The 12,951-nt window shown below is 43.2% G+C and overlaps 1 protein-coding gene and 1 pseudogene across 4 annotated transcripts in view; both read left to right on the plus strand.

Moving 5' to 3' along the window:
* The window catches only part of Htt (huntingtin), a 126,513-nt gene that overhangs the window by 45,225 nt on the left and 68,337 nt on the right, over positions 1–12,951 (plus strand). For 3 of the 4 annotated variants that reach the window (XM_021260365.2, XM_004847368.4, XM_087187788.1), the window contains 9 exons: positions 2,674–2,754; positions 3,968–4,308; positions 7,705–7,840; positions 8,098–8,219; positions 9,106–9,217; positions 9,406–9,543; positions 10,326–10,484; positions 10,574–10,671; positions 12,548–12,687. In XM_021260365.2, the coding sequence (XP_021116024.2) occupies positions 2,674–2,754; positions 3,968–4,308; positions 7,705–7,840; positions 8,098–8,219; positions 9,106–9,217; positions 9,406–9,543; positions 10,326–10,484; positions 10,574–10,671; positions 12,548–12,687 (1,327 nt within the window). The remainder of the gene's footprint in view (positions 1–2,673; positions 2,755–3,967; positions 4,309–7,704; positions 7,841–8,097; positions 8,220–9,105; positions 9,218–9,405; positions 9,544–10,325; positions 10,485–10,573; positions 10,672–12,547; positions 12,688–12,951) is intronic. The other variant, XM_021260368.2, reaches the window with a different exon arrangement.
* LOC110349713 (tRNA-splicing ligase-activating factor archease pseudogene) lies at positions 10,678–12,541 on the plus strand (annotated as a pseudogene).

Consider the following 12,951-nt stretch of genomic DNA (forward strand, 5'->3'; position numbering starts at 1 on the left):
CTGTACATATCAAAGCGTCTGACAGTTAATTTATGTGTATTAAAGTGTTTCTGACATACAGATACTCCTCCTGAAGCGGCCGACCTGTTTATCAGCTGTTTGAATGTAGTTATGACCGAGGCGTGCTGTTTGGATTTAAGACCCCCCAGTTTTTGTACTGTTCTGTACATCTTGTTGATAGAGCCTCAATGTCTTTTATTTGGTACAGTTCACCTTGTTTATGTAGTACTGTAATTGTTGCTGATTCTACTTTCAGTACGGTAGTTTTATGTTCTGTTACATATTACAATACTGCATGCAAGAGTTATGCAAATCAAAGCAAAGTCATCAACTTTGAGTTTGCTTGGGCCATGACTTGGATCTTAATATTGTAATGTACACTTGGGCTGGGGATTTAGCTCAGTGGTTCTGCTGCCTCCCTCGTAAGCACAAGGTCCTGAGTTCGATCCCCAGTACCAAAAAAAAAAAAAGGCTCTGTAATGTACACTGTACACAGTTCCTTAGCGCCCAATTCAGTTGACGACCTAGTCGCAGGAACAGAACACGGTTGTTAAATGAGAAACATTTGTAATTGGATACTTTTCCTTCACCAATTATTTTCTTTTCCATTATGAATTTCCATAAAAAAATTGCTATTTTTTGTTTTGAAATCATAAAAGATTAATCCTTTTTTGTATCATAATTTCGGTGTTTGACTGTTTGTAGTATTGAATGGGATCTTAACAGGAATAGCATTCTTGTCTTTACTGAAGGAGGCAAATGTTTCCTGAAAGAATCAGTAACATTTGTCAGCTGAGTGTGGTGACATGCAACTGTAGTCCCAGCTGCTTAGGAAGCTGAGGCAGGAGAATCACTTGAGTCCAGGAATTTGAGACCAGCCTGGGCAACATAGTGAGACCCTGTCTTCAGACAAACATTTGGGCCATTATAGTATGGGATATTTATTAGAGTTTGAGATTTTAGAGACACATTGAAATTTTTTAAAGGCCAGAAGATTCTTAGAAAATTAATCTGTCTTAGGAGAGATTGTTACTTTGAAGTCTGGTTTGTTTCTTAGTCACTTTTCTTGAGAGAGTGAAAAAGATAGTGATTGATGTTGTTAGATGAGTTGTTTTGCCCTCTGTCAGCACATAGGGTGTTTCCTTAATCTCTTTTTAATTTTTTCACTGTTTCGTTGTTGTTGTTGTTGTTGTTAAGAGCTGTAGTTTTCAAACTTTTTTATTGTAGCTGCAAAAAAAATTTTTTCCGCAAGTGAAATCTGCCATTATAGAAGAGATAAGAGCTGTGGGGTGAAGGCATAGGGCAGCTTGGAGTCTGTTCTCTGGTGGCAGTCCTGCACCCGTCCTGTTGAGGAGCCTCCCCTGTCTTGGGCTACTTTCATTAAATCTGCATTCACCACAGCTCGTGGTGGTACAGGCCTGTGATCTCCGCTGCTGCAGGGGATCCCACGTTTGAGGCCAGCCATCAAGAATAAACACAGGCTGCTGATGTGGCTCAGCCCCTCCCTAGGTGGAATCCTCTGTCTGGTTGAGGGAAAAAAGATCCAAATTCACTGTTGGGGAATTTGACATTCCCAAAATAAGTCACTAAGGTTTTCTTTAGTTTTGTTTTGCTTGTTTGTTTGTTTTGACATGGGTTCTGGCCTCAAACTTGTGATCCTACTAACAGTTGGGCTAATAGTAACGCACCGCTACTTTTAGCTTTGATAAAATGTCCGGTTGTTTAGTATTTAGTCCCTGTGTTAATTTCATCTAGATTTTGGGTTTGGTGTTTGTGAATTTTTCCTCCACTATTTTTTTTGTGCCTTTAATGTCATACCGTGTAACTTTATGGAACTTATTACAACTCTGACTTATATTAGAAGCTGGATATTGCCAGTGACTCTTTGACAGTGTCATAATGACATTAATGTGTAATGTAGCTATAGTGATTTAATGAGGTCAGTTAAGTCACATGAAACTTTTGGTTTCTTGTTTTCTAATATAATTCTGAATATGAACTATAAAGTATATTTTTAAAACTTTGCAAACAAAATATTATTTCATCCTCTCAGACCATAGCGCTAGAGTTCTGATTGTTAAAAACAGAGTCTTAAGGGCCGGGGATTTAGCTCAGTAGTGCCCCGCCTGCCCTACAAGCACAAGGACCCGAGTTTGATCCCCAGTACCAAAAAACCCCGCAAAAAAACGGAGTCTAGAAATTAAAAAATAATAAAATGAAAGTGACTTTTCTTTAATTAAGTTTTTTGCATAAATTCTGATTGGAGATAGTTCATGAACACCCTAAGGTTAATAGAATTGGAACTTTTCTGTCATAATGTACCGTCCTTAAGTTGAATACTGATATAAATTATTTAGCAGTAATGATAATCTAAATCAGTAAATTTTAATTATTAATGTATTTTGCAGTACAGTTAGAGAATCACTCCCTTTAACTTTTCATATAGGTTTATTGATTTTAATAGTGTTCTAAACATAATATCCCTGTATTCTTTGTGTTTAACACTAAAGGTATAAAAATATAATGAAAAAATTAAAATATACATGAAGATAAATTATATGAAGTTAAATCAAATATGCTCATGATTTTCAATTTAAAATGTATACCTATTTGAATTTTTGAAGTTCTTATCTTTAGCCAACCTAAGTGGAATATTGCTGCATTATTCACTAGGGAAAGTGCTCCTAGGAGAAGAAGCAGCCTTGGAGGATGACTCCGAATCAAGGTCAGATGCCAGCAGCTCGGCCTTTGCAGGTAGTTGTCACCAGGGAGCAGCTGCTGTTGCTCCTGTTCGTGTCCTATTCCTCCTCTGCCCCTGCACCTCAGCCAGCAGACAGCACTGGGGGCAGCTGTGGAGCCAGCCTGCTCACACACAAGTAACTCAGCCCCTTTTGTCCCGTGCGCTTTGAGTCGGTGTGTCTGTGTTTCCCTCGGCCTCTGCTGTTTCAGTCTTTTGGGTTGGGTTGGTGGGTGGGGCTGTCTCCTGCCCGAGACGATGACAGGAAGGGGAGTACCTGGAGCACTGCCCATGAACGCTCCAGTCCCTTTTTAGAGAGTTACCTGATAAAGTCATTTGTGGACTTTATAAAGGATGAGCATTGACTTCAGACGCTAAGACCTGGTTAAATGAGGATGCTTGGTGTTGTATAATCCTGTCCAACAGAACATTTTTAGGTAAATGTGTGAATAATACCAGTGGTAATTATGCATCTTCTATTTTACAAAATACAAGTAGATTTTTTTTTCTTAATTAAAAAGCTAAAAAAAGTGAACAATAGAAAATTACACCTTCCTGGGCAGTACAGAGCTGAAGTGGTTGTGACTCAGTTTCCTCTAGAGTGGATCACTGCCCACAGCTTCTGAGGGCTGCGTTGTGAAGTGGTTTGTATATAATATTTTTTTTTTTATTTTAGATACTGGGGATCAAACTTGGGACCTTGCACTTGGCAGGCAGGCAGTGGAACCATTGAGCTAAATCCCTGGCCCATATTTTTATTTTTTTATGGGAAATTCAAAATGAAACTAGTAAAATATGATATATATTTGTCCTGCAGGAGAATAGGGCTGGATTAGAGGTCTCGAACAGGGCATGGAAGAAGGCAAGTGCACCCCGAGGAGACCACGGATTTGCCTGTTTCTGACACTGCTTGCATAGAGCCCCTGGGTGTTTGTGCCCGCCCAGTGCCCCCTGCTAGGCTGCCTCTGCCTAACTTTGTACGTTGCTCTAGCCACACCTCAGGTAGTTGCTTAAGAACTTGAACTTCGGGTTTGGCAGTGAAACCCCATTTGAGAATATTCATAGCATTTACAAACTGTCTGCAAGTTACCCTTACCTTACTGCTGTAGGTACTGTTGTCAGATTTGAAGCTAGGACATTTGATGACACTGAACTTTCTGTTGCATTTCATACTTTCCCTGGTGGATGTTTGCTTGGCCATCTGACTGCTGGGCCTTTCTTTGTCTCCAGCCTCTGTAAAGGGTGAAATCAGTGGAGAGCTGGCAGCCTCCTCGGGGGTCTCTACACCTGGGTCCATGGATCACGATATCATCACTGAGCAGCCCAGGTCACAGCACACACTGCAGGCTGACTCTGTGGATCTGTCCAGCTGTGACTTAACCAGCACTGCCACCGATGGAGATGAAGAGGACATCTTGAGCCACAGTTCCAGCCAAATCAGTGCTGTTCCTTCCGACCCTGCCATGGACCTGAATGATGGGACCCAGGCCTCTTCACCCATCAGTGACAGCTCCCAGACCACCACAGAAGGGCCTGATTCAGCTGTGACCCCTTCTGACAGCTCTGAGATTGTAAGTGGGTGAGGGGACCCTGGTGTTCTGGAGCGGGGCCTGCTGTCTTCCTGAGCTTGTTCCTGAGGCCCAGACATTTTCCTCTTCCTTTATGACCTTGCCCAAATAACAGTGAGAGGTCACCAGCTCAGATCATTAGTGGAGAGCCTGGCCTCCTCTGATACCTTTGCTAAATGAAATAGCCTACCTAGTGTCTTTTGTTTGAACAAGGAGGCCAAAAATGAGCTTAGCTGGTTTATATTCACTGACCACACTGGACATTCTTTGAGGCTCTGTGGGGCCCTGATTACTGGAAAATATCCTTAAGAAGCCTTCATACAGGTCTGTGGCCTTAACACTGTACATTGTTTTTTAAAAAACGTTTAGACTTTCTAAAAGCATCTACAGTGTATCCCATTTAAAGCAGCAGGGATTTCAGTCCCTCTGAGTGGATAGGATACTCCTCAAGACTTGTCTAATCAGAAAGTTTGGTACCAATATATGCTGAGTTTTATTCTCCGTTTTTTTGGTGTGGTAAAATGTACATAACATAAATTTGGACATCTTAACCATTGTGTGTGTGTTTGTGTATGTGTGGTACTGAGAATTGAATCCAGGGGCTTCTGCATGCTAGGCAAGTGCTCTGTCAATGAGATATAATCATACCCCTTTTAAAATTTATTTTACCATGGGGGTCTCACTAAATTGCTCAGTCTGGCCTTGAACTTGTGATCCTCCTACCTCAGCCTTCTGAGTAGCTGGGATTATAGGCATGCACCACCGCATCCAGCATCGAGTTCTAAGTCTTTTCCTCCTCTTAAACTGAAACTTGGTCCCACTAAATACTAACTTCCCATCCCTTCTTCCAGCCCCTGAAAACCACTGTTCTTTTCTGTCTTTAGGAACTTGATGACCAGGGTCTTCATGTAAGTGGGATCTTGGGGTTTGTTTCATTTAGCATAATGTCTTCTAGGTCTGTTTATGTTTTAGCATATATATCAGGACTCCTATCCCCTACCCTTTTTTAACAGGACCTTTAAACCCAAGGGCATGTGCGCACTAGCCGACTGCTGTACCACTGTGCTACATTCCTAGCCCATTTTTTATTTTGAGACAGGGTCTTGCTAAGTTGTTCAGGCTGGCCTTGAACTTGTGATCAGCTTCCTAAGTACCTAAGATTACAATCATATGTCACCATGCCCTAGCAGAAATTTCTTAACTTTTAAAGCTGAATAATATTCCATTAGGTATGGACCACATTTTACTTATCCATTTATCTGTCAGTGGACAGTTGGGCTGATTCCATCTTGTAGTTTTTGAACATGGGTACACAAATACTTTTTGAGACCCAAATTTTATTAATGTGTGTTTCCAGTATAGAAGATTGATGTTTGTTTGGGGGAATTGGTATGTGCATGTACTATAACTTGATCATTTTCAATCCTTTTACCCCTTTTTCTCTTTTCCTCTTGATCCCTACTCCATCTTCAAGAGTTTGCCTCTTGTTTCCTACCCTCTCTCCTATATTTAGTTGCTCATTTATTTATAATTTAGGTTTTTTATTTAAGGGAAACCATGTGGTAGCTAATTTGTGTATGAATCATTTCATTTAGTATGATGTCTCATGTTCCTCCATTTTCCTGCAAATGACATGGTTGCATTCTTAATGGCTAAATAAGATTCCATTGTGTGTGTACTCACGTTTTCTTTTTCCCTTTCTCTGCTGACAGGCATCATGCCTGTTTCTTGCTTCAGTTTTTTAAGGTATATACCCCAAAATGGAATTGGCTTTACATCTCTAATTTACATTTCAATTTTAGCTTTTAAAAGGGAGGCTGAGGTAGGAGGATCACAAGTGTGAGCCCAGCTTAGGCAGCTTAGCAGTTTAGCGAGACCCTGTCTCAACAAGGTCAGGGGGTGGGGCTGAGGGTGGGATAGAGAGCTCAGTGTGAAGGCCAGGGGTTCAGTCCCCAGCGCCAGCAGAAAAGAAAGCTTGCTTTGTTGTGATTAACATTGAATGTCTTTTCCTAAGGACATGGTGTGGGTTTGTTTCTTGACTTGCTCCTAAATTTTAAATTGTGCAAAGCATTTCTAAGATCTAGAGAGATGCTGGAATAAATACAAAATCCTGCTCTGGCCAGGGATGTACCTCAGTGGTGCTGCCGCCTGCCTCACAAGCACGTTCTGAGTTCGATCCCTGGTAACAAAAAAAAAAATTCTACTCTAGCCACATCTCACCTATCCCCTACTTGCCCCTGTGCTGTCACAGCAGCTTGACAGGACAGGGGCAGGGAGTTCTTGGCTCATAGGCACCCTCCCTTACCTTCCTGCCAGTGATATGGTCATTCTGGTTCCTGAGGCCTTTCCATGTCCTTTATGTAACCACTAATTATGTCAGACTTACCTAGTTCCTGATGTGTCCTAAGATTGTTCTAAAAGCAGAGGCTGAAGCAAAGGCTTTATACCCAAACCTGTGCTTTCATGAAGCTGAGTGAAGGCTGTCAGGTCTTCCCTAAGGGGCTCAAGTGTGTGCAGGATGGCAGGCACGCTAGTAATCACAGCAGGTGGATAATTCATAGTGGATGGCAGCAAGTGCTGCTGAGCAGTCAGCAGAGCTGGGTGGGGGTCCCTCAGCAGACCCAGCAGTGGCAGGAGGGCCTCTGCAGCCGACTGGTTGTGTAGCCTGGAGCGGTGTCTGCCTCCTTCACCAAATAAGGGATGTTGTGTAGGTATGTGTGGTTCTGCTCAGGGTGCGGCAGCTGTTCAGTAAGGGCTATTACTGTGGTGACAATGCTCACTAAATTCAGCCAGCTAAGGTGTTGACCAGCTAAGATTTGGGGGGTAAACCTTCTGAAGGGTAGAGCACAGGTATGTCCTGTTGGTTGCTTTTGATCATGTAGCTTGTTTTTTTTTTAATGAGGAATTCAGACTGAATTTTAAAATGATAATGCTAGATCAAATTATTTCAACAATGATTTGCTAGTCCTTTGAGAGTCAGTCCCTTGCTCAATTTTTTCAGGTTTATGACACAGGAGATTTCAAGTGGATATGAAACATTATTCTAATTTACTATAAAATTTGTTTATGAAGAAAAGATTTTTGTTTGGATTTTTTCCATTTTTATCCAAAAATAGAAGTTTCCAGGGCCGGGGATTTAGCTCAGTGGTTTTGCCGCCTGCTGCGCAAGCGCAAGGATCCAAGTTCGATCCCTGGTACCAAAAGATAAAAATAAAAATAGAAGTTTCCAGATTGAAATTCCTTGGAATTTTTGGAGCTGTCAGTGCTTTCATAATGTAGTGGGGACACATGATAAGCTCTGGGCAGTCTCCATGTGCATTTGTGTGTGTGTAGTAAGTGATCTCTGTGTTCTTTGCCTAATCCGCTCTCTGCTACTCACGGCCCCCTTGGTTCCATTAGGTGTTAGACAGTGCCGACAGCCAGTTCTCAGGCATGCAGGTCTGCGCCCCACAGGACGAGGCTGAGGCCGAGGCCGCGGCTGTGCCGGGCAGCCTTCCTTCCGGGGCCTCGGGGTGTCTCAGAAGCTCTTCCATGGGTAAGTTGACTCCAGGTGATACACTCCCCAGTGGTCTTGTTTTTGACCTTGAATGACTTAATTTTACCTTCTCTTCCAAGAACAAATCTTTTGATATCTTTGTTTTCGGAGTCATAAATAACAGTTGAAAATGACTGGTTTAGGAATGATCATCCTTTTTCCTGATCTAAATCCTGTGCTTCTGTGTTGACTTGGTGTTCATTTGCATACATGTTTTCATTTGAAACTTGTCACTTGATCTCATTTCTCTGCTTTAGAAGCCCTTCAGCGAGCACATTTATTGGAGAGCATGGGTCACAACAGGCAGCCTTCTGACAGCAGTGTAGATAAGTTTGTATCAAGAGATGAACCTGCTGAACCAGGCGATCAGGAGAACAAGGTGAGCTTTGTAGGCATAGCACAGCTCTGCCTTGCTGAGCTCTTTCGAGGGTTTGAAATCGGCAACCTGGTTTATTGGTTTCCCATCTCAGGCCCTATTTATCTCCCCTGGAAATGCTGAACACTTCTCAGGCCTTCCCTTTTCTACTCTTCAGGGACTCTGATCCTTCAGATGGTCTGGGGTCTGCCTCCTTTGGGAGTCTGAGCCCCAGTCCTCTGACATACCTGCTTTGTGCTGAACTGCCTTGCCTGATTTCTCCAGCCATCAGTGTTTTGCTTGTGCAGGCCTTGCAACATTCCTTGTTGTTGTTCCACTGAACGATTTTAAATCTCTCTCTTTATTTGGCTTACTGTTTGCCATGTGTACTGTCTTTCTGCTTGAGTTTAAATTCCCTGAGGGCAAGAAATGTGTTTCATAGTTCAGTCCAGTGGTGGCGAACCTATGGCATGCATGCTGCAGTGGGCTGTTTGTATCTTTGAAAGCTCTAAAAGGGTCGCCATCACTGGCTTAGTCCCATCAGTCAGCGCTTTATCCCTGACAGTTCCTTGCAGATCCCCTCAAAGCAGGCCTACTCCTTCTAACTCTTAGCCTTCCGTGCGCCGTTTACTGCTTGACCTATAGAAGATCACACCTGCTTTGCCTCCCTGAAGAGCCTTTCTGAATGCCTGGCCTCTGCTCTTCTGTCCCATGCACCTTCCTTTCTTGTGAGCTGGCCCCTGTCACAGCCCTGTGTCTGTGTGGACACTGACTTGCCAGACTCTGCTTGGCTGTAGGCATCTGTATCGGCAAATGCAGGCAATGCTGAGCCTGCACCTGGCACAGTTGCTGCTCTGGAACAACCTGTTGAATGAATTGGCACGAAGGTGTGTCTGCTTCTGTGTTCTAGCCTTGCTGGGTCAAAGGCGACATAGGACAGTCCACTGATGACGATTCTGCTCCTCTGGTCCATTGTGTCCGCCTTTTATCTGCTTCATTTTTGCTCAGTGGAGGAAAAAATGGTAAGCAGGGAAGGGCAGGGACAAGGTTGAACAAATACTTAATGTTTTAGACATCAGGTTCATGGCCTGTTGTCACCTTGTTGGGGGTGGGCTTGGCCTTGTACTGACTGATGGAGGGGGAGGTGTTCTGTGGGGTCTAGTTTTGTTTGTGTGAAAAGGCTGAACGTGGGCGGCTGGTTTCTTTGCAGTGCTGGTTCCGGACAGAGATGTGAGGGTCAGTGTGAAGGCCCTGGCCCTTAGCTGTGTTGGGGCAGCTGTTGCCCTGCATCCGGAATCTTTCTTCAGCAAACTGTATAAAGTACCTCTGGACACTGTGGAATACCCTGGTATGTTCAAAATTCACATCTTTCTCTTGGATTTAATCATTATTTTTAAGACGATTTCAGCCTGTTTCCGTTTTAGAGCATTGCATACTTGGAGTTAGTTTGTGTATTTGAGCTGTGTGGTAGCTCTCCATAGACACATAAACAGTAGCATTCTTAGGCTTGTGGACTCCCTTTAGATGCTGTGTTTGTAGCTGAAATGCACATAACTGAGGGTAAAGATCTTGGAACATATGAGCCATTCCCATACATACTGGGTTTATCCCTATAGTACAAACCACATCATCGAAGTTGCGAAGTCACCTGGGCTGGGGCGGGTGTCCATGCGCAGAGATAGGTGGGGACTGCTTGAGACTGGCTGGGCGGCAGCAGCCCTGCCTCTGTCGCATACGATCTTGGTGGAGTGGAAATTATTTCCTACCTTCTGTTTTTCTGTCCATGGGTTGAGAGGGTACATTTTGCTTTTGAGTTTACATTAGGTAAATGTGTAATATTTTCAGGTTTTTCTAATCTTTTTTTTTTTTAATGAAATCCTGGAATTCTCATTATTAGTCCAACAGCCTGGAATTACAGTCAATAGAATCTGGATTATATTAAGGCAGTATCAGCAATATGGTCACTTTAGAATTCTTGAACTCCCCAGCATTTTAGCACTGAAGTTATTATAGTAAATCATTTCAGATTTGGAAAGCCACCCATCCCCCGTTCTGAGAGCTAAGCTTGTACTTTGAGGTAGGAAGTTGACAGTAGAGAATTGTACAGTGGCTGGCCAATTCCTCCCACAGAGGAGCAGTATGTCTCTGACGTCTTGAACTACATCGACCACGGAGACCCACAGGTCCGAGGAGCCACTGCCATTCTCTGCGGAACCCTCATCTCCTCTGTGCTCAGTAGGTCCCGCTTCCACGTGGGGGACTGGCTGGGCACCATTAGGACACTGACAGGTAACAGCCAGTTTACCTCTCGCCCTTTCCAGATACTATCCCGAACTTAAGCATACGTGAAGATGTTTATTCCCTGTTCTTTGGTTTAGGAAATACATTTTCTCTAGCGGACTGCATCCCTCTGCTGCGGAAAACATTGAAGGATGAATCTTCTGTGACTTGCAAGTTGGCTTGTACAGCTGTGAGGGTGAGCACAGACTTCCTTCTGAACCATTTCTGTGATGAGTGGACATTTTACCATTGTTACAATTACAGTTGGAGCTTAATATGAAATAGTTCCACCCATTCTAAAGCTGTAAACAATAATTAACATCTATGTATTCATCACTCAGCATTAGAAAAAAACTGTGCCAATAAAGTTAAAGCTTAGTAAACTTTAAGCTTTAATTCTCAGAAAACTTACTTGAAATATACCTTCTTTTAAAGGGTGTATTCATAGCCAGGCATGGTGTTACATGTTTGAAACCTCAACTCTGGGGAGCTGAAGGAGGAGGATTTCAAATTTGAGCCCAGCCCTGGGTAACTTAGTGACTTAGCAAGACCCTGTCTCAAAAACTAAAAAAGAAAAAAAATTTTTTTTAAAGGGCTAGGGATATAGTTCACTGTGAAAGCCCTAGTTTTGATCCCAGTACTGAAAAAAACAAAATAATATAAAAATAAAATCATATTTTAAAAGATACCTTGCTATTACTAAATGTAATCTCTGTTGATTTACAAGAAGATCCTGTATTTGGCCCATAGAGTTTAAGAGTTAAAGTGAGCCAGATAGTATGTTCAGTTCGGAAATCATGGCGCAGGAAAAGGAAGATGTTAGAGATTACAATTTAACTGAAGACCAGAAAGCAATCGAGGCCAAGTATCCTCCAGTCATTCAGAAGTACAAATGTTACATGCATGGGGAGAGACTCTGGAGGAGGCGTTCGAGCCGTGTGCCATGGCCATGTTTGCGTACATGGCAGACACTGGGACTGTGGAGCCCCTCCAGACAGTAGAAGTAGAAGCCCAAGGAAGTGAAAGGACTTAGTATTGATCAAAGAAATTTCAAATTATGTTCCATTGGGTGGGGAGAAGAATTCTCACTTTCCAAGCATCCTCAGGGAACAGAAGTCAAAGCAATAACATATTCAGCAGTGCAAGTCTATAATGAAGAGAAACCAGAAGTTTTTGTGATCATTGACATTTAAGACAACTAAAAAAAAAAGAAGAAAGACCTATGAAGAGCTGCCTTTTTCTTCCTCTTGAGAAGATAAAATAATTTCATTTCAAAAAAAAAAAGTTAAAGTGAGCCGTAAGAATTACTTACTCTGCTTCTTTGTATCACATGGAAGAGCCTCAGTTCCTTACATGAGAACATGTGGAACCTTTATCAGCAGGCTCATAAGTAATGAGCAATCAGCCAAAAAAAATCAAAATTAGCCAATGAAAATCAAAACCTGAACACCTATAATTCAGATTTATGGACTGTCTCCCCTTTTAAAGATTTCATGGCCTGACAGTAATTTTTCTCTAGTTGCAGTTTTATGCCAAGTGCAGTGGGTGTGTGTGGTCTTGAGCCGAGGGTGTGTGTCAGCAGTACAGTCACAGTGCTGGCTGTGTCCCCATTTGTCAGTCTGTATGTGGCTCAGAGGCTGCAGGGGAGACAGCGGCAGAAGCTCCTCTGTTCCCTGAGCAGCCAAGGCCCTGGGACAGGCACAGGGAGCCCCTTGCTGTGTGCCCCTTGCCCTTACCCTGGGGCTGAGGCTTATTTTAAACGGTGCTAGGGATGTGTTGCATGGTCTCCCTGGCTACTAATTCCATGTACGCCCAAAATTGATTTTTTAATCATAGATTGAGCATTGTTTAGGATGCAAAGCCATGATATAGGCAGAACAAGAGGGTGAAAGAAACAACTTTTATGTGAAAGGGATGCATTTATTTGTGAACTTGAGTTTCATGAGATAAAGTGTAGGAGCATCTTGTTGCAGTGTAAAAATCACAGGGCTGGTGTGTGTGAAAGAGCACTGTGCTCACACGTCCTGGTGCTGTCGAGGGACTGACCTACCTTCGCCTATGCCTGCTCTCAGCACTGTGTCCTGAGTCTTTGCAGCAGCAGTTATAGCGGCCTAGGACTGCAGCTGCTGGTGGACCTGCTGGCCCTGAGGGGAAGCTCCTACTGGCTGGTGAGGACTGAGCTCCTGGAGACGCTTGCAGAGATGGACTTCCGGTGAGTACACGAGCTCCGTGGGCCTGGGAGCTGCAGCGAGGGTGTCAGTCCTAGTCCTGTGTATGTTGGTGCTGCCTCCAGGCACAAGGCCTTAGATAGGGCATGGGGTTTCACCCTCCTAGTGGTTTGTGGTTGTTTCTATGGGGCTTTTTGGCAGACCTTTGGCCTAACTGGAAAATTTACATAGAGGTAGAGATTTTTCTTACTGTCTTACTTAAGTGCTCTGGATGGAGATTTTTTTTTTCAACTTTTGAAACTTTAGAG

Source organism: Heterocephalus glaber, unplaced genomic scaffold (genome assembly GCF_053883595.1).
Source record: "Heterocephalus glaber isolate CG9 unplaced genomic scaffold, H.glaber_assembly_v1.0 deba00001509, whole genome shotgun sequence".
NCBI lineage: Eukaryota > Metazoa > Chordata > Mammalia > Rodentia > Bathyergidae > Heterocephalus > Heterocephalus glaber.